This window comes from Oenanthe melanoleuca, chromosome 12 (genome assembly GCF_029582105.1).
Source record: "Oenanthe melanoleuca isolate GR-GAL-2019-014 chromosome 12, OMel1.0, whole genome shotgun sequence".
Taxonomy (NCBI): domain Eukaryota; kingdom Metazoa; phylum Chordata; class Aves; order Passeriformes; family Muscicapidae; genus Oenanthe; species Oenanthe melanoleuca.
The window spans coordinates 1,209,447-1,232,651 of NC_079346.1; the positions used below are offsets into that span (position 1 = coordinate 1,209,447).

At 47.2% G+C, this 23,205-nt stretch overlaps 1 protein-coding gene across 5 annotated transcripts in view; it reads right to left on the reverse strand.

Moving 5' to 3' along the window:
- Positions 1 to 23,205, reverse strand: part of ITPR1 (inositol 1,4,5-trisphosphate receptor type 1) — a 164,397-nt gene that overhangs the window by 75,567 nt on the left and 65,625 nt on the right. For all 5 annotated transcript variants that reach the window (XM_056501261.1, XM_056501259.1, XM_056501263.1 and 2 more), the window contains 19 exons: positions 22,570 to 22,821; positions 18,730 to 18,871; positions 17,660 to 17,813; positions 16,697 to 16,884; positions 15,112 to 15,250; positions 14,882 to 14,940; positions 14,365 to 14,526; positions 14,095 to 14,265; positions 13,112 to 13,177; positions 12,269 to 12,406; positions 10,705 to 10,830; positions 10,149 to 10,349; positions 8,021 to 8,272; positions 7,386 to 7,511; positions 6,567 to 6,695; positions 3,595 to 3,715; positions 2,351 to 2,535; positions 1,170 to 1,318; positions 191 to 302 (listed from right to left, as the gene is read on the reverse strand). In XM_056501261.1, the coding sequence (XP_056357236.1) occupies positions 191 to 302; positions 1,170 to 1,318; positions 2,351 to 2,535; positions 3,595 to 3,715; positions 6,567 to 6,695; positions 7,386 to 7,511; positions 8,021 to 8,272; positions 10,149 to 10,349; positions 10,705 to 10,830; positions 12,269 to 12,406; positions 13,112 to 13,177; positions 14,095 to 14,265; positions 14,365 to 14,526; positions 14,882 to 14,940; positions 15,112 to 15,250; positions 16,697 to 16,884; positions 17,660 to 17,813; positions 18,730 to 18,871; positions 22,570 to 22,821 (2,872 nt within the window). The remainder of the gene's footprint in view (positions 1 to 190; positions 303 to 1,169; positions 1,319 to 2,350; positions 2,536 to 3,594; positions 3,716 to 6,566; positions 6,696 to 7,385; positions 7,512 to 8,020; positions 8,273 to 10,148; positions 10,350 to 10,704; positions 10,831 to 12,268; positions 12,407 to 13,111; positions 13,178 to 14,094; positions 14,266 to 14,364; positions 14,527 to 14,881; positions 14,941 to 15,111; positions 15,251 to 16,696; positions 16,885 to 17,659; positions 17,814 to 18,729; positions 18,872 to 22,569; positions 22,822 to 23,205) is intronic.

Here is a 23,205-nt window from a genome sequence, read left to right on the forward strand (position 1 = left end):
TCAAGTAGAAAAGCAACAGAAACAAGCTTAACTTCAAATATGATTTGAATGGTATTAATTGACTAAAAATGTTTTGTCCCTGCTGCACCCTAGAAGTGATTCACATATAAAACAGCTGGGAAAAGCAGGAGGTTTGCTCTCCTCTCCTGAATAAAGCCAGTGTTTAACAGAATGATGGACTGTACCTTACCTTTTCTCCATAGCCTCTATCTTTGGTCATCATTTCCCTGAGCGTCTGCAATACCTTAATACACAGCTTCTCCTCATTCTCCTCCAGCAGCTGCTTTGTGTGCTTAATTAACCTGAAAAAAGCCATCCATCAGGTTAGTGCAATTATTCTAAAAATGGGGAGAGATATATGTGTTTATCTTAACTGGTTTATGCTGCAAACAAGGTTTATCATCATACTGTTACACAACCAGTTTGGAGTGCTCTCCCCAGAGCAACACCTGAGAGCTACCAGGGGAAACTGGGGAGGAAAAAAGCCAAAAAAAATCCCTCTAGCTGCAGGCAGCAAGGAATCAGGAGGATCTAGGATCTGATGGTCCTCCAGAACAACCAGTTAACAGTAAACAATCTATTTCACTGGTTAAAAAACAGACTGAGAGCCCTGGAGGGTGCAATCCCAAATCCATCCCACCCAGCACTTGGGACTGACTCAGTGCCCAGCTTCCACAGCCTCTGTACAGAGCCCACCCCTCCAGGAGGTGATGGGGGAAGCTGGATCTGCTCTGAATTACCCTCTAAACCACCTTGAAATCTTCCTCTTTCCCTCCCTCCAGCTGTGCTGATGCCCATGACAACAACTGATCCTGATGTATTCTCCCAGCACCTCACAAACACTCCTGGGGTGAAGGCAGGTGTCAATAACTGGACCAGCTCAAACTTTAACTCATTTGTACAGCTGCTCAGGACATTTGCATTCTGCAGCAAACACATTTTTAACCATTAGCTGGGAGAACACATCAACCTGTCTTTCCCCATTCCCACCATCAGCTTTTTTCTTCTCCAAGAAGAAATTGCAATGACCATATCACAAAATACTGATTTCTACAGGTATTTTGGAGGATATCGAGTATTTACCAAACTGGGCAAGAGGGCTTTATTCCACAAGGCACAGGAATATTGGGAAAAAAGCAAAAACAAGCCAGACTTCTGAGACAACTTACTTGCAAATGAAACCTCCACTTTCACATTTCCTCCTGGCATCTGTGTTCTCTGGGAAGAGCAGCTCAGGCCTGTGGAGCACATCCACCAGCACTGAGAGCTCTGCCTGGACCAGAGGGCGCAGGCGATCCTCCAGGGCTGACACGATGTCCTAGAAACAAGCACAGCCACTTTTAACCAAACACTGCCAGCACACAGTGATGGGTGAAAGAGGAAACAACCCCAGCCACTTGTAACCAAACCCTGCCAACACACACACTGATGGGTGAAAGAGGAAACAAGCACAGCCACTTTTAACCAAACACTGCCAGCACACACACTGATGGGTGAAAGAGGAAACAAGCACAGTCACTTTTAACCAAACCCTGCCAGCACACACTGATGGGTGAATTAGGAAACAAGCACAGTCACTTTTAACCAAACACTGCCAGCACACACTGATGGGTGAAAGAGGAAACAAGCACAGCCACTTTTAACCAAACCCTGCCAGCACACACTGATGGGTGAATTAGGAAACAAGCACAGTCACTTTTAACCAAACACTGCCAGCACACACTGATGGGTGAAAGAGGAAACAAGCACAGCCACTTTTAACCAAACACTGCCAGCACACACTGATGGGTGAATTAGGAAACAAGCACAGTCACTTTTAACCAAACACTGCCAGCACACACACTGATGGGTGAATTAGGAAACAACCCCAGCCACTTTTAACCAAACACTGCCAGCACACACACTGATGGGTGAAAGAGGAAACAAGCACAGCCACTTTTAACCAAACACTGCCAGCACACACACTGATGGGTGAATTAGGAAACAAGCACAGTCACTTTTAACCAAACACTGCCAACACACACATCAATGGTGAATTAGGAAACAACCCCAGCCACTTTTAACCAAACACTGCCAACACACACATCAATGGGTGAATTAGGAAACAACCCCAGCCACTTTTAACCAAACACTGCCAACACACACATCAATGGGTGAATTAGGAAACAAGCACAGCCACTTTTAACCAAACACTGCCAGCACACACACATCGATGGGTGAATTAATTTTAACGGTGCACAAGGGACAGGACAATTAGCTGAGTGCTGCCTGAATTAACTAAGAGAGCTGAGGGTTTGCCCAGGGGAGAGTCTGGGCTGTGCCCCTGCAGGAGGAAGGGGCTGGGCATCACCTGCAGCCTCTCGATGATGTTCCTGTAGTCGCGGGAGGCGGCCAGCACCGAGTCCCTGCGCGCGGCGTTGCGGGCGCTCAGCCGCCAGTTCATGGCTGTTTTCTGCACCAGGTTGTGGGATTTCAGGAACAGGTTGTTCACCTGGCTGTCCAAGTCCACAGGGATTGCAATAGCCCGGCTTTTGGCTGCAACAGGCAAAATCAGTGGGACTAGAGCCTGAGATCATGACCCAACACAAAACCAGGACAAAGGTCTGTGCAGTTCCTTCCTTCTACAAACTCTCCTTCCCAGGCTGAGAGGAAACAGCCCAAGGTGCACCAGGGAGGGTTTAGATTAGACACTGGGAAACTAGGACATCAGAAATTTTATTTTCACAGAAAGGGTTGTAAAGCATTAGAAAGGGCTGCCCAGGGAAGTGGTCAAAGAACATTTGTATGTGGCACTTGAGTTTATGTTCTACTGGTGCTGGGCTGGCAGTTGCACTTGATGACCTTAAGGGATCTTCTCCAACCTTAACCATGCCATGACTCTTTGAGTGCATTTTAAACAGGGCAGTTCTCAGTCCCTGTGCAGGGTCAGGCCTGGGCAGGATTATGTTTAGAGGCTTCCACACCTCAGAGCTGTTGCTGTTGTTTGAGGTGTGGGAGGAGGAATCTGTCCCTTAACATACCCCCAACACCTCGCGCTGGCACATGTGGGCACACAGCAGCACAACCTGGCCCCATATCCAGTACAAGCTACTCTTGTGGACAATGAGAGTGCAACGAATTTATGGGCACTCCCAGATGCACCAGGGCAGGGTCAGGTTGGACATCAGAAGGAAATCTCCATAGAAAGGGTTGTCAGGCTTTGGAAGTGCCTGGGGAGTTTGGAGTCCCCATCCCTGGAGTGTCCAAGGAATTCCTGGATGTGGCACTCAGTGCTCTGGGCTGGGGACACGGTGGGGATTAGACACAGCTGGGACTCTGATCCTGAAGGGCTTTTCAACCTCAGTGATTCCATGAAAACATCTGCTGCAGATCAACAGGGCTGCAGAGACTTCTGAGGCTGGACAGAGAAAACACTCCAGTGACAGTGACAACACCCACTGCTCAAGCAGGATGATCCACCAGCACAAGGCTGGACATGAGCTCTGCCCAGGTGGCACCTGCAGGACACGAACTGTCCCTGTGGCAGGATGGCACCCCAGCAGCAAGCCCTGATGGCCTGTCCCAGCAGGCAGCCCTGCCCTGCCCAGTCCTTACCTACATCAGAGAGCACCCGGATGCAGCTCTCCACAGAGGCTTTCTGGCTGGGCATGAGCCAGGTGCAGTGGTACACCCTGAACACCCCCTGCAGCAGCTGCACGAACACGGGCTGCCTGGTCTGCAAAGCAAGCACAGCACAGTCACACCCAGCCCAGAGCAGGCTCAGCCCAGCCCAGCCCAGCTGGCACCCTCCAGTCCCTCCTAACTGGGCTGCAGCACTGTTGGGCAACTCCTGTGGCAGCAGGGTATCTACCACGGGATCAGCAGCTGGATGGGAAGGGTGGGAACCAGGCTGGAAGGGAAACATGAAACAGGAGCCTCTGCAGCAGAAAGCCCTGGTAATTGAGGCCTGACTAAGCAGAGGAAATGAGCAGCCACCTTCATCTGTTTTATCAGAGCTATCTGCAACCCTGGCACACAGATTCCTCTTTCAGTGTTGACCAGCAGCTGACTCAAGAGGCCACAGGTAAATGGGACTTGGCTGTGTGACAGCACAGCTCCAGAGTTGGAAACTCCTCATTCCAAGCATGATTAGCTGGTATCCAATTCACAAAGAAACCAGCTGTGTGTTATTTGGAACACAGGCAGTGGTGAGTGGCAAACACTGCAGCTGCCATGGATCAGCCAAAATCAAGGTATGGTTTTCAGCCCAGAATTTCACAAGTGATCTTCCACTACAGACAGGTGAGCTGCTCCAACACACCAAGCCCATGAGCTCTGCTCTGTCACCTGTGCAGCTGCCCAACAATAGTGACCAAAACTCCACTTGGTGCAGTGATTATTTAGTAGAAAAACGTATTTTACCTGTAGAGGAAAGAACATTTTAAATATTTCAATCTGAGGGGGAATACCCTGTGTCCACTAGCTATGGAATGCTTCTATCAGCTAAAGGAACTACACCACAGTGCAAACACCACAGGACTTAGGAACCAGGGAAAAAATACCTCATTTATTCTGGCCAACAGTAAAGCCTGTTTGCAAGAAAAAAGTGGAGTTAGAGTAAAAAGCCAAATCTATTTCCTAATTAAATCCATTAGATCAATTAAATCAAACACCATTACAAAAGGTACAAGAGGAGAACCAAAATTCAAGGCCCCAAAATTGCTAGGAGGCAAATACCCATTATCCTTTCTGGAAATAAGCCACACACCAAAAACCTGCTGGCAAACAGCAGCATTTACCCAGGGCCCTGAAAACACCTGCATGTTTGGATTGAAACCACCCACATATTCCTTTCATTTATGTCTAAAGACTTTTTTGTCTTAAAAAGCCTTTAAGATGTCTCATTTGCTTAAATAAGGTCAATAAATCAAATAGGAAATTTATTCCATGTCTCTCATGTCTCCAACTGCACTTGGGAAGGGAAACCTGGGGCAGCAGCAGCCTTGGGAGGCAAACAGGCTGAACAATGTTTGCTAAAGAGGAGCTGTGGGCAGCTGTCCTGTGCCAAGAGATTTGTGCTCTCCTAATTTTATATGATTGGAAGCACATGATGGATGGACAAGGTGTTCCCTGAACCAGCAAGGCTGACTCAGGACAGGGAGAATTTCAGTCAGACAAGCCCTGACATGAAGGAGCAGGAGGCAAGAGAAGGCTGGAAGGGAGGAGAAGGTGCACAGGGAGGGACTGAACCCAGAGCAGAGTGACCACATCCCTTGGCTACAGAGATCAGCCCACCTGCAGCACCAGGGGGGAGGAAATCCCACCTGGAGCAGGGAGGGACACAGGCAGGTGGGACAACAGGCTGTGCTCCTCAGGGGGAGAATCCCTGGGTATAGACAAGAGTATTGACAGGCAGGAAAAGGGAGAGAAACTGCTTTTAACTTGGAGATATAGAGGAAAGATGAATCTAGGACAAGGCAGATCTATCAACTGAGATGGGAAAAGAGGTGAACCAAGTGACTTCATCCTGCTAGACAGAGGGGGAGATTGAGAAACTAAAGAAAAACTGCTGATATAACATTAACAGATGGCTAAAATAGGATGGCAAGATGTGGATTCAAATGCTGCATCTCAGAGATGACAACTGAGAGCAGGGTAGCTCAGGTACATGGCACAGAGAACAAGGCCACAGCCTCCATTTCCCACTTCTCTGATGAGTGTGGAAGGTGATGGGCAGTCTGAAGCCACCTGGAGAACAAAGCAGCTGCTGCACTGCTCAGACTCAGCTGAGCTCAGAGGTGTGGCAGGGGTAGCACTGGATGAGCTCTGAGACCTGGGGATTGCAAACACCTGCCTTTGGCACTACCAGGCTGCATCAAGTTTCAACAACTGCCCCTCTCAACCTCCTGCCAGAGCTGCCAGACACCTGACCCATCCACCCACACCCTCCCAGAAAGTTATTTATGGGTAACACAGAACAGTGTTATCTCTGTGCAAATGGAAATATTAGGGCAACATCCTGACGCTGTACTCTGCCTTCTCCCCTTCACAAGTGTGCCAAGCTCCTCCTTCACACTTCCCCAACTTTTGAACTAGGCAAAAATCCACTCAGAGACACATGGGAGCTTCTGGATTTTTGTTCTGAATCCTTTTTTGAGTTTTAAGGGGAAATTAGAATATTTTGTAAAATATGCTGTCCTAAATCAATCACCCTTGCTCCCTCTGTGATATCTGTGGCAGGGGGCTGCATGAGATGGGCTTTAAGGTCCCTTCCAACATTTCCAAACCATTCTGGGATTCAATGGCACACAAGAACTCTCTACCAAAGACCTTGGTGGTAGCACAGAGGTGAATCCACTGATGAATTAATGTGACACTTGAGCTCTTCTAGAAGAACATTTGCACTGTGACCTACATATTTTTCCATTTCTACAGCAAAAAGACCAATGTGGTCACCAAGGACAGCAATGTGTTTGCTCCCATTTACACCACTGCTCCCCTGTGTTTCTTTAGCACTGCTAAAAGGCAGTGGGATGAACACAGCAGCCTTGGCAGGGCTCTCCCTGCTTGTCCCTGTGTTTCCCCACCTGCAGGGTGGTGCTCTGGTCAGAGAAGGGGGAGCTGAAGAAGGTGGTGACGATGCTCATGACGATCTCGGTCACGTACTTCTCCAGGATGGAGTCGGCGTGCTTCCTGTCGCTGGTGTTGTTGCAGGCCTGCAGCACAAAGCAGAGCAGTGTCAGAGCAGCTCAGCAGGGCAGCTGGGACTGCAGCTCCCCATCCCACACTGTCCTGGCCCCAGCAGCTCAGTGGCACCACTGGGGCTCTGCATCTCCAGCCCACGCCAGAGCGAAGCCAGCGCTGCTCCGGTTTGATGTGCTGGCACAGAGCATGGCTGGGGGAGGGAAAAACCCACAGTGTCCTGGAGGAAAGCAAGAGAGGATGGGGAGGACTGAGGTGTAATGCTTTCGTGTGGGGAAATACTTGGAATCCCAGGCAAAAAGCCATATGGCCAAACAAACACCAAGCCTGGAAAACAATCTGTCCTGGCCTGCCAAAAAACGCTGAGTGCTGCTCAGGAAGGAGCTCAGCGATCCTGGCCAGGATAAGCAGGCCAGGTGGCAGCACAGAAAAGGCACTGGACAAAGGAGCAGGGTGTGGAGCTTCACTGAGCTTTGGTTTGGGCTTGGCTTTTCTTTTTTCTTTTAAAAAGGAAAATATGAACGTGTTCCATGGAATATGACTAATGAAATCCACAGGCACAAGGAAGAGGAGGCACATATTTGCAGAACAGAGTATTCAGAGTACTTATTGCCTTGATGCACTGGGATGTCTTGTCCTCACTGCCCTGGATTAAAGAGGTTTTTCAGCTTTCTGAATTCAGTTCCTTGGTGCAGACACATTACCCGACAGATGTCAACCAGGAAGTTCTCAAACAGCTTCCACATGTGATTACTGGTGTAAATCTCTTTCATTTCTACTTCTGTGTCCACATAGCAGTGATTCAAGAAGTTGATGTATGCAATTTTGACCTAAAAGTAGAGAAAATAATTTATAAAGAATAAAAACCTGAATGGTATGAATGAATATAATGTCAAATTAAAACTGGAATTTTGGAATTCTACTTCTTTTTACTTCAACACTGGTGAAATTTAATGCCATGAATAGCAAGACACCATCCAATAAAAAACCACCAGGATTACTGCAGACAAAACGTCAGCATAATAATAATTTCCAGTTCTGCAGAACCATCTGTTCAAGGTTAGCAGCACATCCATAAACCTCTCTGCCTCAAGAACCCTATTAAACAACCAAGTACAGCATCACATTGCCACTTTCAGGGTAAGGAGGAAGTATAAAAGGATTTAACTTGACTGTCCAGGTTGGCTGGGGGTGCCAAGAGCAGCAGCAGGGAAGGACTCCAGCTCCCTGCTCCCACCTGCACCCACCCCTGCCAGGCCAGACTCAGCAGTGTCAGCCCTCTCTCACCAAACCCAGCACACTCCAAACAGGAACAGCCCAGCTCCCTGCTAGCCCTCACCTCAGGAATGCAATCCTCGTGGGTCACCACCCTGACAATGTCATCCAGAGGGAGGAGGGAGTTGCACTTGATCTCTGTGTAGACGTTCTTGCCCTCAGTGCACACGGCCAGCAGCTCCACCAGGTGGATGTGGTACATCAGGGGGCTGTTCTCATCCATCCGGTCCCTCTCCGACCTCATCATCTGCACCAGGGTCTGGAAGGAGGCTCTGTCGTTGTAGAACACCAGCACATCCTCCCCTGCATTCACCAGCTGCAAGGGGCAAGGAGAGCACTCCATCAGCAGAGCAGAGCCTGGGATCCCCCCAGCACCCCCTCACTGGGGCCTGCCCCCTGCACATCCCCAGGGCTGCTCCTCAGCCCCACAGGGACACAGGGACAGGGCAGCAGGGACAGGGCAGCAGGGACACAGGGACACAGGGCAGCAGGGACACAGGGCAGCAGGGACACAGGGACACAGGGACAGGGCAGCAGGGACACAGGGCTGCAGGGACACAGGGCTGCAGGGACACAGGGCTGCAGGGACACAGGGCTGCAGGGACAGGGCAGCAGGGACACAGGGACACAGACACAGGGACACAGACACAGGGACACAGGGCAGCAGGGACACAGGGACACAGGGCTGCAGGGACACAGGGACATTTCCCACTGAACTGACCACTTCTGGAGCACTGAGTAAATTCAAAGCCAGGCCAGTCCAGCTGCCTGCTTAGCCAGAAGCTGTGCCAAGAAGTTTGAGACTTTCCATTGTGCCTTTCCATTTCCTGTCTGTCACCCTGGGTGACTTCCTAACACAGCTGAGGGCAGCCCTGTGCTGCTGGAGAGCTGCCAGGGCACAGGGGATGGGACTGCAGGGCTCACTCCTTCCACCCTTCCCAACACACACCAGTCCTTTTCCAAAGACAGGGAGTGACATTTTAAGTCACACAATGAATATTTCCATCAGCTTCACATTTGACACCTGGCTGGCCACTATTTCAGAGCGGGTCCAGCATCCTGGAACTCCAGGAAGGGAAGGAGATGGAGCAAGCTGAGCCCTGCTCCAGGCTGGGCACTGCTGAGCACACAGCTGGAGGGATCCAGGGCTGTCCTCCCACAGGGTTTGGAGAACCAGCAGGACAAAATGTAGAAGAAAACCCCCAGGGCAGCTGCTGACCCCAGGGAATCCCCTTGGTGAGCATCTCACATTTGACTAAGTGTTGAGAAGTTCATGGAGCTGGTTTTGAGCAGAAGAGCAAAATAGGAAAGATTTTTGATCCACCTATCAGGATTGATGCTCAAAAACCAGATAAGATAAATCTGATCCTGGGGCTCCCCCTGCTGAGGAGGCCAAAACATTCTATCAGATTTGCAGATCTGCCAAACAGATCCCATCCATATCCCACTTAAAGGCATTAAATTGACCCTTCTCTTACCTCTCCCTTTTACCCCAAGTCCCCAGTTTCCAGTTACCCACACACCTAAAGCCAATGCTCACCTTTTCCCCCTTCAGCACTTGAACAGCTGAATGAGTGCATCTGGGTAAGAGTATTTGCAAGGGCTTGGGGAGACAGAACAAAGGGGATGGCTTCAAATTGAGAGTAGGTTTAGACAGCAGGAAAAATATGGGTGGTGAGGGCCTGGCACAGGTGCCCAGAGAAGCTGTGGCTGCCCCTGGATTCCTGGAAGTGCCAAGGCCAGGTTGGATGGGGCTTGGAGCAGCCTGGGATAGTGGAAGGTGATTCTGTGGTGGGTCTATGCTCTCATAAAAAATTCCCATCAAAATGCTATCATGGTGAAATTCTCCTTCTGCTTTAATGATCTTGAAATCAAACTACTTTTCTTCATGCCAATTTTATTAGGCAAAGACAGCCTTGATTCAGAACCCCACCTACTACATGCTGCTGTGTACAGGCCTGGGAAGTAACTCGTGCCATTAATAACCAACCCCTTGTTACACCTGTGAGTCAGGGCTCAGAGAGCTTTGGTCACAAAAAGCCTGAGCTGCCTGGGAGCTGCAATGCTCTTTTTGCACGGTGAGAGCTGTCAGCTTCTTGGCAGTCCCCGAAGCGAGAGGATCAATTTGTCATGTTCACCAACTGCTATGTGCAAACTTCTGTTCAGACCCTGCAAATCTCTGCAGCTCTCACCTCAGCCATTACCATATCTTGGCATTTCTTGATGAATTTCCCCTCTGCCTTGACGATGGTCTGCAGGAACTTGATGTACTGAACGTTCCTGCCGTGCGTCTCGATGCAGTGGACGAAGTGCTGGACCACGCGCTCGTTGATCTCGCTGCAGAGCTGGAAGTTGTTCATGAAAATGTGCTGCATTGTCACTGCTTCCAGGATCTGATGGAAGGGATGAAAGACAGCAAAAAATCAGGAAATCAACAACCCACCACATCCCCACGGGGGTTAGGGTAAAGCCAACACTCCTGAAGGGAACTTTGCTGAGGAGCTCAGCTTTCAACACCACTGCTCCTATCTCAGCCTGTTTTTCACTCCACTTCAGCCCCTTGAACTTTCTACACCGAAACTGCCCTAAACAAACATCTTGCCAACTCTTGAGGCTTTAGAATGAAAACAAAATGTGACCTCTTCAACCAATCTTGCAACAGAACAGCCCCAGACGTATCACAAGGACAATCCAGTCCCTTCTCCTGCTAGAACAAAAAAATAAATCACAGCCTTAGGTTGCTCTTACCCCTGGGTTAAGGAACAGGTTTATGTGCTTGTGCAGCAAGGCCTGGTTCTGTTGGTTCCCAGCACAGAAGTTCTGCAGGAACTCGTGTGCAAGCTTCATTATCTCCTGCATCCTCGTGTCTTCAGCCTGGGATTGCACGACAAAGAAGAGGGGGTTAAAAAGGATCCAAAGGTTCACCTTGAGGTGAGCACAGGATGAGCCACAGCTCCAGCAAGAGAACTGTCACGTCTCTCACACCCCGAAGGAAAACAAACCTCCACCCAGCTCACAGACGTTTGGGATGAGCTGGGCCAGCTCCACGCTTCCAAAGAGCATCAAAAATAAAGCCCATAATAGAAATTACAGTAGTTTATTCTCTGAAAGTGCCTATTCCACAGCCAGGCCTGCCAGCAACGTGCTTTAGTCACTTCTGCAGTGCTGAACATCCCAGCCCCCTGGCCAAACCACACATCATCACCTCTGGCTGCCCAGGAGAGCTGCCACGTCCCACAGCCATGCACAGGGAGCTCAGGGCAAAGCAGGCATGGAAAAATTGCTACTGCACCAGCTCAGCCCAGTTTATCTTTACTGGAACCTCCAGGCTCCTTGTAGCCTTCCAAGCACCACTGAGGAACCTGTGCCCTTCCTCTGATGTCAGCATGGATTCTCAACCCACTGATGGCAGAAGCTGCACTTTGGAAAATTACTGCCTGTGTTTATTTTTAAGGAATTTAATACATTTCCAAGGGTGAAACCCCTTTCCATTCTATGCCTGTGTGATGCACATTCACATGAAGGGGACAGAAGGGTGATGAGAAGGTGTTGAAGGGTGTTTTTGCTGCTGATTTCTTAGCAAAACATGACGCAAGAAACCACGAGAATTAACATTAATCAAAGCTCCTGTGCAGAATTACTGGTTCTCAGAAACCTGATGAGTTTGGAACAAAGGACAGCAGAGTGACCAGGAAAATGTTCTGATAAATAGCTGTCACCTGTGACTGATGAGCAGCCAGTGTGATGACCTTGGGGTGTGCTGTGTCAGCACAGCCTGCTGCTCTGCAGGCTCTCAGGCACAACCCAGCCCAGCGGGCTCCAACCTGCACATCTGGCAAGTGTCAGCCCTGACATGGCTACTTAGGGCAGCACAGCTCACCTGGAGAGCCAGTGGGTGTTTATTCACCTCTAAGGGGGTGTTTAGGACTCTGCTGCTGGGGGACAGTTTGAATCTACTGCTCACAAAACCCCTGGGGGACTAGACACTCTCCCTCCCCTCCTTGTTCCCAGGATGGTGCTCACACAGCTGCTCACAAGAGTCTTGCTCCCATCAATACAGCTTAACCTCAAGGCAGCACCTGCCTCACATGAAAAGCTCAGAGTTGAGCATAATCCTGAAGCGTGATGCATGAATATTTCTTCAGGCAATAGTACATATCTGTATATCCAATAAATAAAATAAACAGTTTATCTAAGCATGGGTATTTTATAGACTATGAGGCTACCTAAACCAGCTTCCAACCCTCAGGGAGGAGGTTCAGGAAGGCTCAGAGGAGGTATGAAAAGCTGTCAGCACGACACAAAGCCCCACCTTCTCGTAAGGGATCTGCAGCAGCTCCAGCACCACGGCGTGAGCCCCCATGTTCCGCAGGAGTCGCTGCTGCTGCTTCCTGCTCTTCCTCACCGAGGCCCCCTCTTGCACACAGAGCTTGCTGAGGCGCAGCAGGATCTGCAGGAGACACTGGCCTTAGAGCCCCAACTCTGGCTTTCCTTCCAGAGAGCGCCAGGTGCCAGCCAGCAGCACCAGGGACCAGCTGGGGCAGAGCAGCTCCAGGCAGCCCTCGTGGCCAGGCTCCATCCGTGGGTCTGACTGGGGCTGCTGGACTTGGATGATCCTTGTGGGTCCCTTCCACCTCAGGTACTCTACAGTTCTGATTCTACAATTCTGATTCTGCTCCTGCAGAACTCAGCCATGTCAAGTGAGCCCAACACCAAGCTCCACAGCAGAGCCACAGACACACCTTCAGCTCACACCACACCAGCACCACAGCATGTTCCTCATCTGCTATTTTCTACATTAAATCTCAACAGCACAGTGGCTTGGAGTGCAAGGTACTCAGGACAGGGCACATTAAATGGCTTCTCCCCTTGCTAACTGCCTTTGTAGTCCTTACCAATAAAAATATTGTGTTACCATTGGAACAGCAGCAAACGTCGTGTTTCTCACTAATCCATTCTTAAGGAAAGAATACACACGTCGTGCTTATTCTATCCTGGCTTCTCATTCAAGTTGGGATTTGTTATTACTCAGCAAATAGTTTCCACAATGGCAGAGTGACTCAGACTTTCCTGGGTGCCTCCCTCTGACTGCAGCTCTCCAGAGCTCTGTTACTCATTTACACTTCCAGTGAACTATCAAGAAGCAAAGTTTTACCTCTTTTACTACCCGGTAGTTGTAGCTGCTAGTACTTTCAGGCTTTTGAGACTTGCTGTGACCTTCCTGAGGATAAAATCAGACAATTTATTAGTAGCTTATACTACTGTCTACATGAAGGCTAAAATTACCGTTCTAGGATAGCGCCCGCTCTCCTCCTGGAAGGATTGTCATCCTCAGCTCTCTGACAGCCACAGAAAAACACATACAATTATCCTGTCAAGTCACATTGACCTCTAGGACACAAAATAAGGTGAGGAAGGGATGATTTCAGAGGCAGCAACCTCCTGTCCTTTGCCTGTCACATTCTGTCTCTAATCAAGTCTCCCCTCCATAAAAACCCTTCCTCTCTCTCCCTATTATTATTAAACTGTCACTGCACAAATACCAAGAGATTCCTCACAGCAATGTGTACAAGAAAAGCAACAAGTGGATTACTTGCATTTATTTCCAACAATAGATGTCCCTAAACCAGGGACTGCTTCTTGGATCCCCTCATCCAGTCTTTCCTATTTGATTACAAATTATATGGAAGCACAAGATGCTCAAAGAGTTCTAAGCCAGATGTGCACCTTGGGGAAATCCTGTGTTATCAGGCAGAGATACAGCACAGTTCTCTGCTGTCATTTAATCAAGTGCCATGACTCAAAATGCATCAGCTGAGCAGTTGACAGCTCTGCCCTTACCTTACTTGAGGTACTCGTGACTGCACAAATCCCGTGCCATTGCTCAGTGCTGAAAGGACACAGTGGGGAGCCAGAGCAAACCCAAACCAGCCCTGTTAGACCCTAAAGGTGACACCTCAGTGGCTGCTACTGAGCATCACCTGGTTCATGTTTTCCTCTCACCCCTGCCTCAACCTGAAAGCACCAGAGGAAACCTCACCTAGGCAGTGTGCTGGGAAGATGGGCCTTGTCACAGCTCTGAAAGCAGCTACACCCCCCAAATACCCACCCAAATTCCCACAAACACAACCTAATTACCTCTTTCTTCTTGTGCTCGTTTTCACCTGGCACACTGTCCATGGCCTCATCAGGACCTTGGCCTTTGTACACCCAGAGCTCAGATTTCTCCACTATGGACCTCAGCTGGTCCAAATCCTGTTTGATCTGCTTGTAGTTGTCAACATCTTGGCTGGTAACGAGCAGTTGAACCTTACAGGGAGCAAAGCCATTAGTTGCACTAAAAGAGCTGGGTTCAGCTGCCATAAATACACTCAGATGAGGAGTAACTCTCTCCAAACACACAGGTACCTGCTTGAAAGCCTGAAGGACTTCTTGTCTCTGGCTGAAGTGCCTGAAGAGCAGCTGCAGTGCACCAGACACCAGGGGAGGGTAATCGTGCATCGTTAAATGCAGCAGCACCCGCAGGAAAGTCCTGCCCCCGTGGTCATCCAAATCCAGGGGGGTGTTCTCCTCACTGCAAACACAGCAGGAGTCACCAGCACATTAGACTGAGGGCCCCATGAGGTTATAAGTCCTCTCAGCAGTGGCAGGAAGCCTTTTCCTCTCACTTTTAAATAAGGGGGGGAATTGTACTGAGATTTTATTGCAGCACCGAGCTGAGATGCACTAACCCTGCACCCTGGCTTTCACCCACACCACAGAGCCCTCCCCTGATGATGCTGCTGGCTGAAGAACCCCTGCTCCTTATCTGTGGTTTTTGACCCAAATGGACCCTTACTCTGAGCTGCACCAAAGCCATTTTAGGAAAATGAAGCCTGGGTAGCTGTGGCTCCCACTCCCACTCCAGCCTGGGGACAAGAGATACTTTCCTTCCACCAAAGATCCCCTCAGCTTGTTCTTCAATGTGTTCAAAGTCCAGGGCTCCTGAAAAAATAAACAACACAAATACATGAGGTCAGAGTGGCAGCCAAGATGTTTTTCCATCTTAAAAACACTTCAAACAGCAAGTGGGGACCTGAAGCAATCATCCCATTAACCCTTGAAGATTCCAGAGTCTTCCCTAAGCCATACCTCATTCCTTGCTAAAAAACCTACCTGGTACATTAGCTGGCATTTCTTGACTACTGCTTCCAGTGGGGGATTCAGACATCTGGGCATTGCTTTCATCAAATTCATGTTTAAATATGCAAAGCAGGCAGGAGATCCTGTAGTCCAACCGCACGTTCAGAATAAACTGATGATACAGAAGCAGGAAAAATGATGAAATAATCTGTGTGTTTCCAACTCACACACAAAGTAGAGCTACTAACATGCAACATTTAACCTGGAAAAGTTACCCAAGGTGGGCAGCCCTGGCACAGGGTGCCCAGAGCAGATGTTGCTGCCCCTGGATCCATGGAAATGTCCAAGGCCAGGCTGGATGTAGCCTGGAGCAGCCTGAGACAGTGGAAGGTGTCCCTGCCTATAGCAGAGTGTGGAACTGGATGAACTTCAAGGTCCTTTTCAACCCAAACCATTCTGGGATTCCACCTTTCTAAGATATGCAAATGTTGCCTTAAAAACCCCCAGAATTCAGTAATATTTTCCATGGATTTCAACGAGCACGATACACACACATAATAAATACTGATGAGTAAAGCACCTTGGCAGGGTTTTGGTGCCTCATCCCTGAGTGATGCTGCTGGCATGCTCACCCCATCCCCCAGGAAAGGAAAGCAGCATTTCCATCTCCATCCCAAACACGTGCTGCTGCCCTCACAGGACACAGGACAGCACATGAGCTGCCAGAAGCCAGGCTGTGCCATACAAATCACCACTTCAGCTGGGCTGGACCAGAGAAACCTCCAGCCTAGCAGAGAGCACCTTCTCCATGGTCTGCCTCTCTAGGAAGGAGCTCCAAAGCCAAGAACACTCCGAGTTCTTGCAGCTTTCAGGGAAAATGCTCAATGCCAGTTTGAACAGCCCCTGGCAGCAGGAACACTGGCACACTGAAATATCCCCCTGCACATGCCAGGCATGAGAGAAGCCCTGGCTCCAGCTAAAATTAGCAATGGTGCAAGGAAGGAATGGAGCCTCCCACGGGGCAGGGGAAGGAACACCACAGCTCTCCTGCTGCTCTCCTGCCCTCACCCACCAGGCTCTGGCAGCATCTGACCCCCAGGACCTGCTGATGGAGTTACTGAGCACAAAAAGGACTCCTAAACTCAGAGGGAGAAGATGCATTTCAGTGTAGTAATTCTGAGTCAATAATGAAAAAATGTGTGTCCCAAAGACTTTGGGGGGAGCAAGTGAGAAAAGCAGAGATGGAAGAGAGAGAGGCTGGCTGTGCATGCTGCAAATAGATGTCAGGCTGATGGCTCTGCCAAGAGGAGTCTGGAGAGCTCCCCATTCCTCAGGGCACTTCAGATGGCCCTGCAGACCCAGAGAAATTGGGAAGACAACAGGGTGGAAAACAACAGCTCTGCCTCGAGTCAGATACTCACAAACCACTGCTGAAAAAGCAAATGTCTACTGCAAACTCTCCTGTAACAAATTCTTCCAGTAATGGCACAATATTGTCATAAGCAAGTTGAGATCCCTGTGTCACCCCTGCAATACTTTCCCAGTCTGAGAGTCAGAAACACACTGAGAGGCAGCAGACAGGTTAAGGACAGCAGGAGAAGCTGCATCCATGTGGTACCTGCAGTATCTCGATGATCTTGAGCTTGGTGTCCATGACCAGGATGTCCTCCTTCTCTGGCTCACTCTGCTTGACATTCCCCTCGGGGGCAGCTGCCAGAGGGGTCATGGGCAGGAACCCCCCACCCCTGAGCACCACCTGGGTCATCAGCTCCCCCACGCCGTGGATGGACCTCATCACATTGCTCCCTTCAGAGAGGAGACAGCCAGGGTTAGTGTGCTTAATGGGACTGCAGCAACAGGGCAAGGACAGCCACATCCTACAAAGAGAAATTGTCCCAGCACTGCACATCCACACCCTGGGGACAGGGGAAGGCAGCAGAAGCACTGCAGTACCTGGAGAAGCCCCCTGCCCTCTCCATCACAGGCACTACTCAGCTTTACAGCCAAGCCATGGACAGAAAGGACATTTCCAGGCACAGCATCACTGGCCAGGGAGGGAGGATTGTCCCACTCTGCACTGGGGCAGCCTCACCTCCAGTCCTGGGGGCCAAAATCTAAAAACTAAAGATGTTAGAGAGCACCAGAGGAGGCTACAGAGACGGGGAAGGGACTAGAGGAGCAGTGACATGAGGAGCAGCTGAGATCCCTTGTTGTGTTCAGAGCACACTGAGGTCAGACCTCACTGGGGCTGCAGCTCCCAGCTCTGCTCTGTGTGACAGGGACAGCACCCAGGGAGTGGCTGCAGCTGGGCCAGGGCAACTTTAGGCTGGATTTTAGGGACAGGTTCTTCCCCCAGAGGGTGCTGGCACTGCCCAGGCTCCCCAGGGAACAGGCACAGCCCCACAGAGCTGCAGGAGCTCCCAGGGTGGATTTGGGGTGTCTGTGCAGGGAAGGAGCTGGAATGGATGATCCTGGTGGGTCCCTTCCAGCTCAGGATGTTGTTTCATGGTTCCAACCCATAGAAACATTCTGAGATGCCAGAGCCACCCCAGAACTTCTGCCCTACACTCTCCAGCCTTACCTTTACTTTCCTCGCCTTTTGCCATCTTGGTAATAGGGAAGATGGTAGTGATGTGCACACAGTCTAATATAGCAAGGAGGATTTTGGTTAGTCTGAGGAGGTCACAGAAGTTGTAGAAACCAAAATATATCAGATTTCTGGCTAAGTTAACAACCTACCAAAATAACAATAAAAAGCCTGATTAATACTGAACATTTTGCTATCACAGTCAAGTTGTCTTAACACAGTGACAAGATCAAGAACCTGGCTGAGTGTCATAATTTATAATATCTGGGAATTCTACAAGACTGTCTAGTTCTACATCATATCAGAAAGTTTTCTACTTGCCTATAAACACTGCAATGCTTGCAGTTAATGTCTGTATCTGCAACTGAGATTCTATACAAAATCAGACTGTATTTGTCTCATCATGAAACAGGGCAAGACCAGGGGAAGGTACACATAATTTTTATCATTGTTTTACAAAAAAGGCATCACACCCATAATGCTGAGCTTTGTAACTTCCAAGTTATGAAGTTTCCCCATAAAGATCCACATAAAAATATCACATACAGGGCAAATATTTAATGTAGCCCCATTATCAGATTGCATCAACTGTATTTCTTACAGAATATCCCAGCTTTTCTTAAATTAATGGTTATTTGTTGCATGGATTTGCTACATTTTATTTGCACAGAGTATTTTAACAGGTCAGTAAGTCACAGGACACTTTTTCTCTTGGTGAACATCACTATAAGCTCTGGAGACTCTCTGTGCATGCAGACAGTGTTTAAATTTTGAGATGTTTATTCCAGTAAAGCCTGGCTTTGCAATAACACTGAGAGCACAGAGAGTAAACAAGGCTGCTGCAAACCTCAGACATAAACTCACATTCATTAATTGCATTTCAAGAACCATCATTGCAAATTCACAAACTTCAGTGGGGTTACTTGCACGAGGAGAAAGGAGCCAACTCAGGCTCAGCACTCATTAATTACACTAATTACTTGCCAAACTACCTGGTGCTGAAAAAATAACCAACATTCCACAAAATAAAAAAGAATAGGATAAAATCAGAACTGGATAACTACCTCAAAAGTGAGTTTATTTTTCTCTTTATCAGAGAAAGGGAACCTCTGACACACCACATCTCTTAAATATTCCTCTACAAATTCCATTGTTTGTGCAAATCTCTCCTTAATTTCATCTTTGGAAGTTCCACTGCTATCATAGCTGAAGAGGGGAAAAAAAAGAATAAAACATAAAAGAAAAGAAAACAAAATTCAGCATGCAAATACGCAGGGCTCTTTTCCCCCCAGTACAATTTTTCATTGGTTTGTCCAAATCTAAGAAAAGCTGAAGGCTGGTAAATAATTTATCCAAAGGAGGGAGACAGGACACTGACACCAGAATTTCCTGGCTTTTGTTGGTTTATCCCATATGCTCATTAGGTACTATTTTAAAACATCTGAGGAAAACAAAAGAAGAATAATTTTGTCCCAAAAAACAGAAAAAGCAACGTTCACAATTTGAGTGGAAATAGTGACAAGTGATGTGCAGCACTGAGGAGAACGGGTGGCCAAGAGAGGCTGAGTGGGGATGGAATTTTTCCTCCAAATAAAACCAATATACATGCAAAGCAGGTATTAATTTTTAATCTGAATTCTAGGGTTTTTTCTCAGTATGTGCTGAGTGACTTTGAGAAGGACAATCCCACCAGCTCCCACAAAATACTTTTGCTTCCTGTTTGATCACTTGTCACTGGTGAGCCTCTGCCAGAGCTAAAGCCATTTGGTTTTGCATCTCAACTTCTACATTTGGTTTATTATCTCCTGCATCCCTCAGCAGAGAAAACCAGGCTGACAAGGAGGGAAATACAAGAAACCACTGAACACCAGTATTAACATCCACAAGATTTAAATTCCTAACACCTAACATCAATTTTCAGTGTTCATTTTCTCCAACTGAAAAAAAAATGAGCTCAAAATGAACAGTTGAGCAGTATAAATTTGGAATTATTAATTATAGAGTTAACACAAGTGGTCAAGAAATCATGTGCCTGCTCCAGCTGTGGTTTTGTGTAGCTTTCTGAGCACTGTGCCAGAGGATTTTCCATTGGAAGCTCAGGAATGTGTCTTTGAGCATCTTTCCCTGCCCTTGTTTCTGCTGCTGGTGGTGGTGAGCTCCCATAAGGACAAACAAGAGGGGAGCACACTCAGAGGAAATGGCCTCAGGCTGGGGAGGTTTAGAGAGATTTTAGGGAAAATGCCTTCAGAGGAGCAGTGGTGAAGCCCTGGAGCAGGGCCAGGCAGTGGGGGAAGCTCCATCCCTGAATGTCCCAAAGACGTGGATGTGGCACTGGGGACACGGCTCAGTGGTGAAAGCTGGACTTGAGCTTGAAGGGCTTCTCCAAAGTCAATAATTCTGAGCTTCTCCTCCAACCAAAGGAGGCAGCAGGAGAGATGAACCCCCCTACCCTGCCCAAGTCACAGCGTGGTCACATCATCCAGACACGCTGAGACCACTGAGCTCACCCCACACAGGGAGCTCATTTCACAAAATCAGAATCACAGAACCACTGGGTGGGAAGAGACCTTCCAGATTGCTGAGTCCAACCCATCCCAACACCTCAACTAACCCATGGCACCCAGAGCCACATCCAATTGTTTTTTAAACACCTCAACTAAACCATGGCACCCAGAGCCACATCCAATTGTTTTTTAAACACCTCAACTAAACCATGGCACCCAGAGCCACATCCAATTGTTTTTTAAACACCTCAACTAAACCATGGCACCCAGAGCCACATCCAATTGTTTTTTAAACACCTCAACTAGACCATGGCACCCAGAGCCACATCCAGTCTTTTTTTGGATGGTGACTCCACCACCTCCCAGGGCAATACTTTATTAATTCTTTCCCTAAAAACCTTTTTCCTAACATCCAACCTATATTTATTTCCTTGGTGCAGCTTAAGGCTGTGTCCTCTCGTTCTGCCAGTGCTGGAGAGAGACCAACCCTCAATTCTCATCAACCTGTCTGCAGTGCAGTAACACTGAACAAGTCTGGGCCACAGTGCCATGTCTGAACAAGCCCAGGCCTTGCTCTGTATTGTGGGCACCAGCCAAATGATATTTTACTGTTTTTCTTCAAATTTTGCTGCCCAGTTGTTTTTCTGCATATTTTGCTGTTCCTTCACACACTTAACCGTTTTTCTGTTTATTTCTTAGTTTGTAACAAGAGCACAGGATGAGCCGTTTTTAAGTGTTTTTCTACAACTTGGTGAGACCCTTCAAGGCCACTGAAACATAAGTTGTGCTAAATCAGGAAAGAAAAAGCTGAAAAACAGAATACAGAGATTAAAGACCCAAGATAAAAGTGAGCAGCAAAGTTCTGGACAACCACCAGTCACCATACCTGAAGGGCTCGTGCAAAGCACGTGAACAGCACAGAGGCACCAATAAAAAATGTGTGATTGTGTGAACAGTAGTCTTAAAATGTATAATTAAAGCTAAACAATAAACAATAAATGGGCTTCTGCATAATCCTATTGGTTTGCTGTCCAGAAGTCCTGTTTCTCCCGTGCGTGGGATGTTAAATTTATATATTTATTTTTTATATATATATCATAAAATATATAATTAATTGTTAGTATTCGTTTTAACTAGTTAATAACTATAATATTATATATTGTATATTAATATATTTGTTTTATATATAAATTAAATTTCTAATAAATTAATTAATAGAATAATAAATATAAATAATATAAATTATATATATTTATTTTTATATATATATTTGTATATAAATTATAAATATAGAAAATAAACTAATAATATAATAAAAATAAGTAATATAATTTATATATATGCATATGTGTATATATGTGTATATATATGTATATGTGTGTATATATATTTACATGTATGTGTGTGTGTGTATATATATATAGATTGAATTTCCAACCCCCTCCAGGATAAATATATATATATATATAAAAATATATATATTGAATTTCCCAGCCCCTCCAGCAGTGCTGTATATATATACATATATAAAATATATATAAATTGAATTTCCCAGCCCCTCCAGGAGTGCTGTCTATATATATATATATCTATCTATATTATATATACATAAATTGAATTTCCCAGCCCCTCTAGGAGCGCTGTATATATAATATAATATATGTATATTTCCCAGCCCCTCCAGCAGTGCTGTATATATATATCTGTATTATCTATATATAAATTGAATTTCCCAGCCCCTCCAGGAGTGCTGTATATATAATATAATATATGTATATTTCCCAGCCCCTCCAGGAGTGTTGTATATATATACCTATATTGTATTATCTATATATAAATTGAATTTCCCAGCCCCTCCAGCAGTGCTGTATATATATATATATCTATATTATCTATATATAAATTGAATTTCCCAGCCCCTCCAGGAGCGCTGTATATATATACCTATACTGTATTATCTATATATAAATTGAATTTCCCAGCCCCTCCAGCAGTGCTGTATATATATATCTATATCTGTATATATATATCTATATTATCTATATATAAATTGAATTTCCCAGCCCCTCCAGCAGTGCTGTATATATATATATATATCTATATTATCTATATATAAATTGAATTTCCCAGCCCCTCCAGCAGTGCTGTATATATATCTATATCTATATTATCTATATATAAATTGAATTTCCCAGCCCCTCCAGCAGTGCTGTATATATATATATCTATATTATCTATATATAAATTGAATTTCCCAGCCCCTCCAGCAGTGCTGTATATATATATCTATATTATCTATATATAAATTGAATTTCCCAGCCCCTCCAGCAGTGCTGTATATATATATATCTATATATAAATTGAATTTCCCAGCCCCTCGGCGCCGCCCCCCGCACTCACTCGTCGATGGCGATCTCGGAGGGGATCTCGGACCAGAGGCGTGCGTACTTGACGGGGGTGACCTGCTCCTGGGGGTCCCTGTCCACGTGCATGTGCAGCATCAGGCGGCAGAAGGAGGCGCGCAGCTCGTAGGGCAGGTTCTCGTCCGCCATGCAGCGCAGGATCAGGTCCACGTCCAGCTGCCCCGAGATCTCGTTGATGGCCAAGTACTGGCGGTCCAGGCACATGCGGGCAAAGAGGTTCAGCTGGTACCTGCGGGGGAAGGACAGCGCTGTGGCTCTAACTGATGCACTCAGCATCACCTGCAGCACTCAGCAGCGCTCACAGGCTGCTGCTCAGCACGGGCAAGAGGGAGGCTTCCTCAAGAAAAGATTTAATTGAAGGAAGATTGCTTTCACTTTTAGTACTCCTCGTGGAATTTAACCAAACCATATCCTAATCCCTTCTTCAAGCATGTTTATGAGGCATTATGTAGACTAAAAAATAATTAACACTACCATTGTTATACCAATATATATACACACCAAAATTTATCAATTCTATTTAAAACCTAGCAAAATACCTACTCTGAAAGCAAGTGTGTTTTAAAAAACTTTTATCTAAGAGGTCTCTTTTTGAGCTCCAACAGGCTCAAAT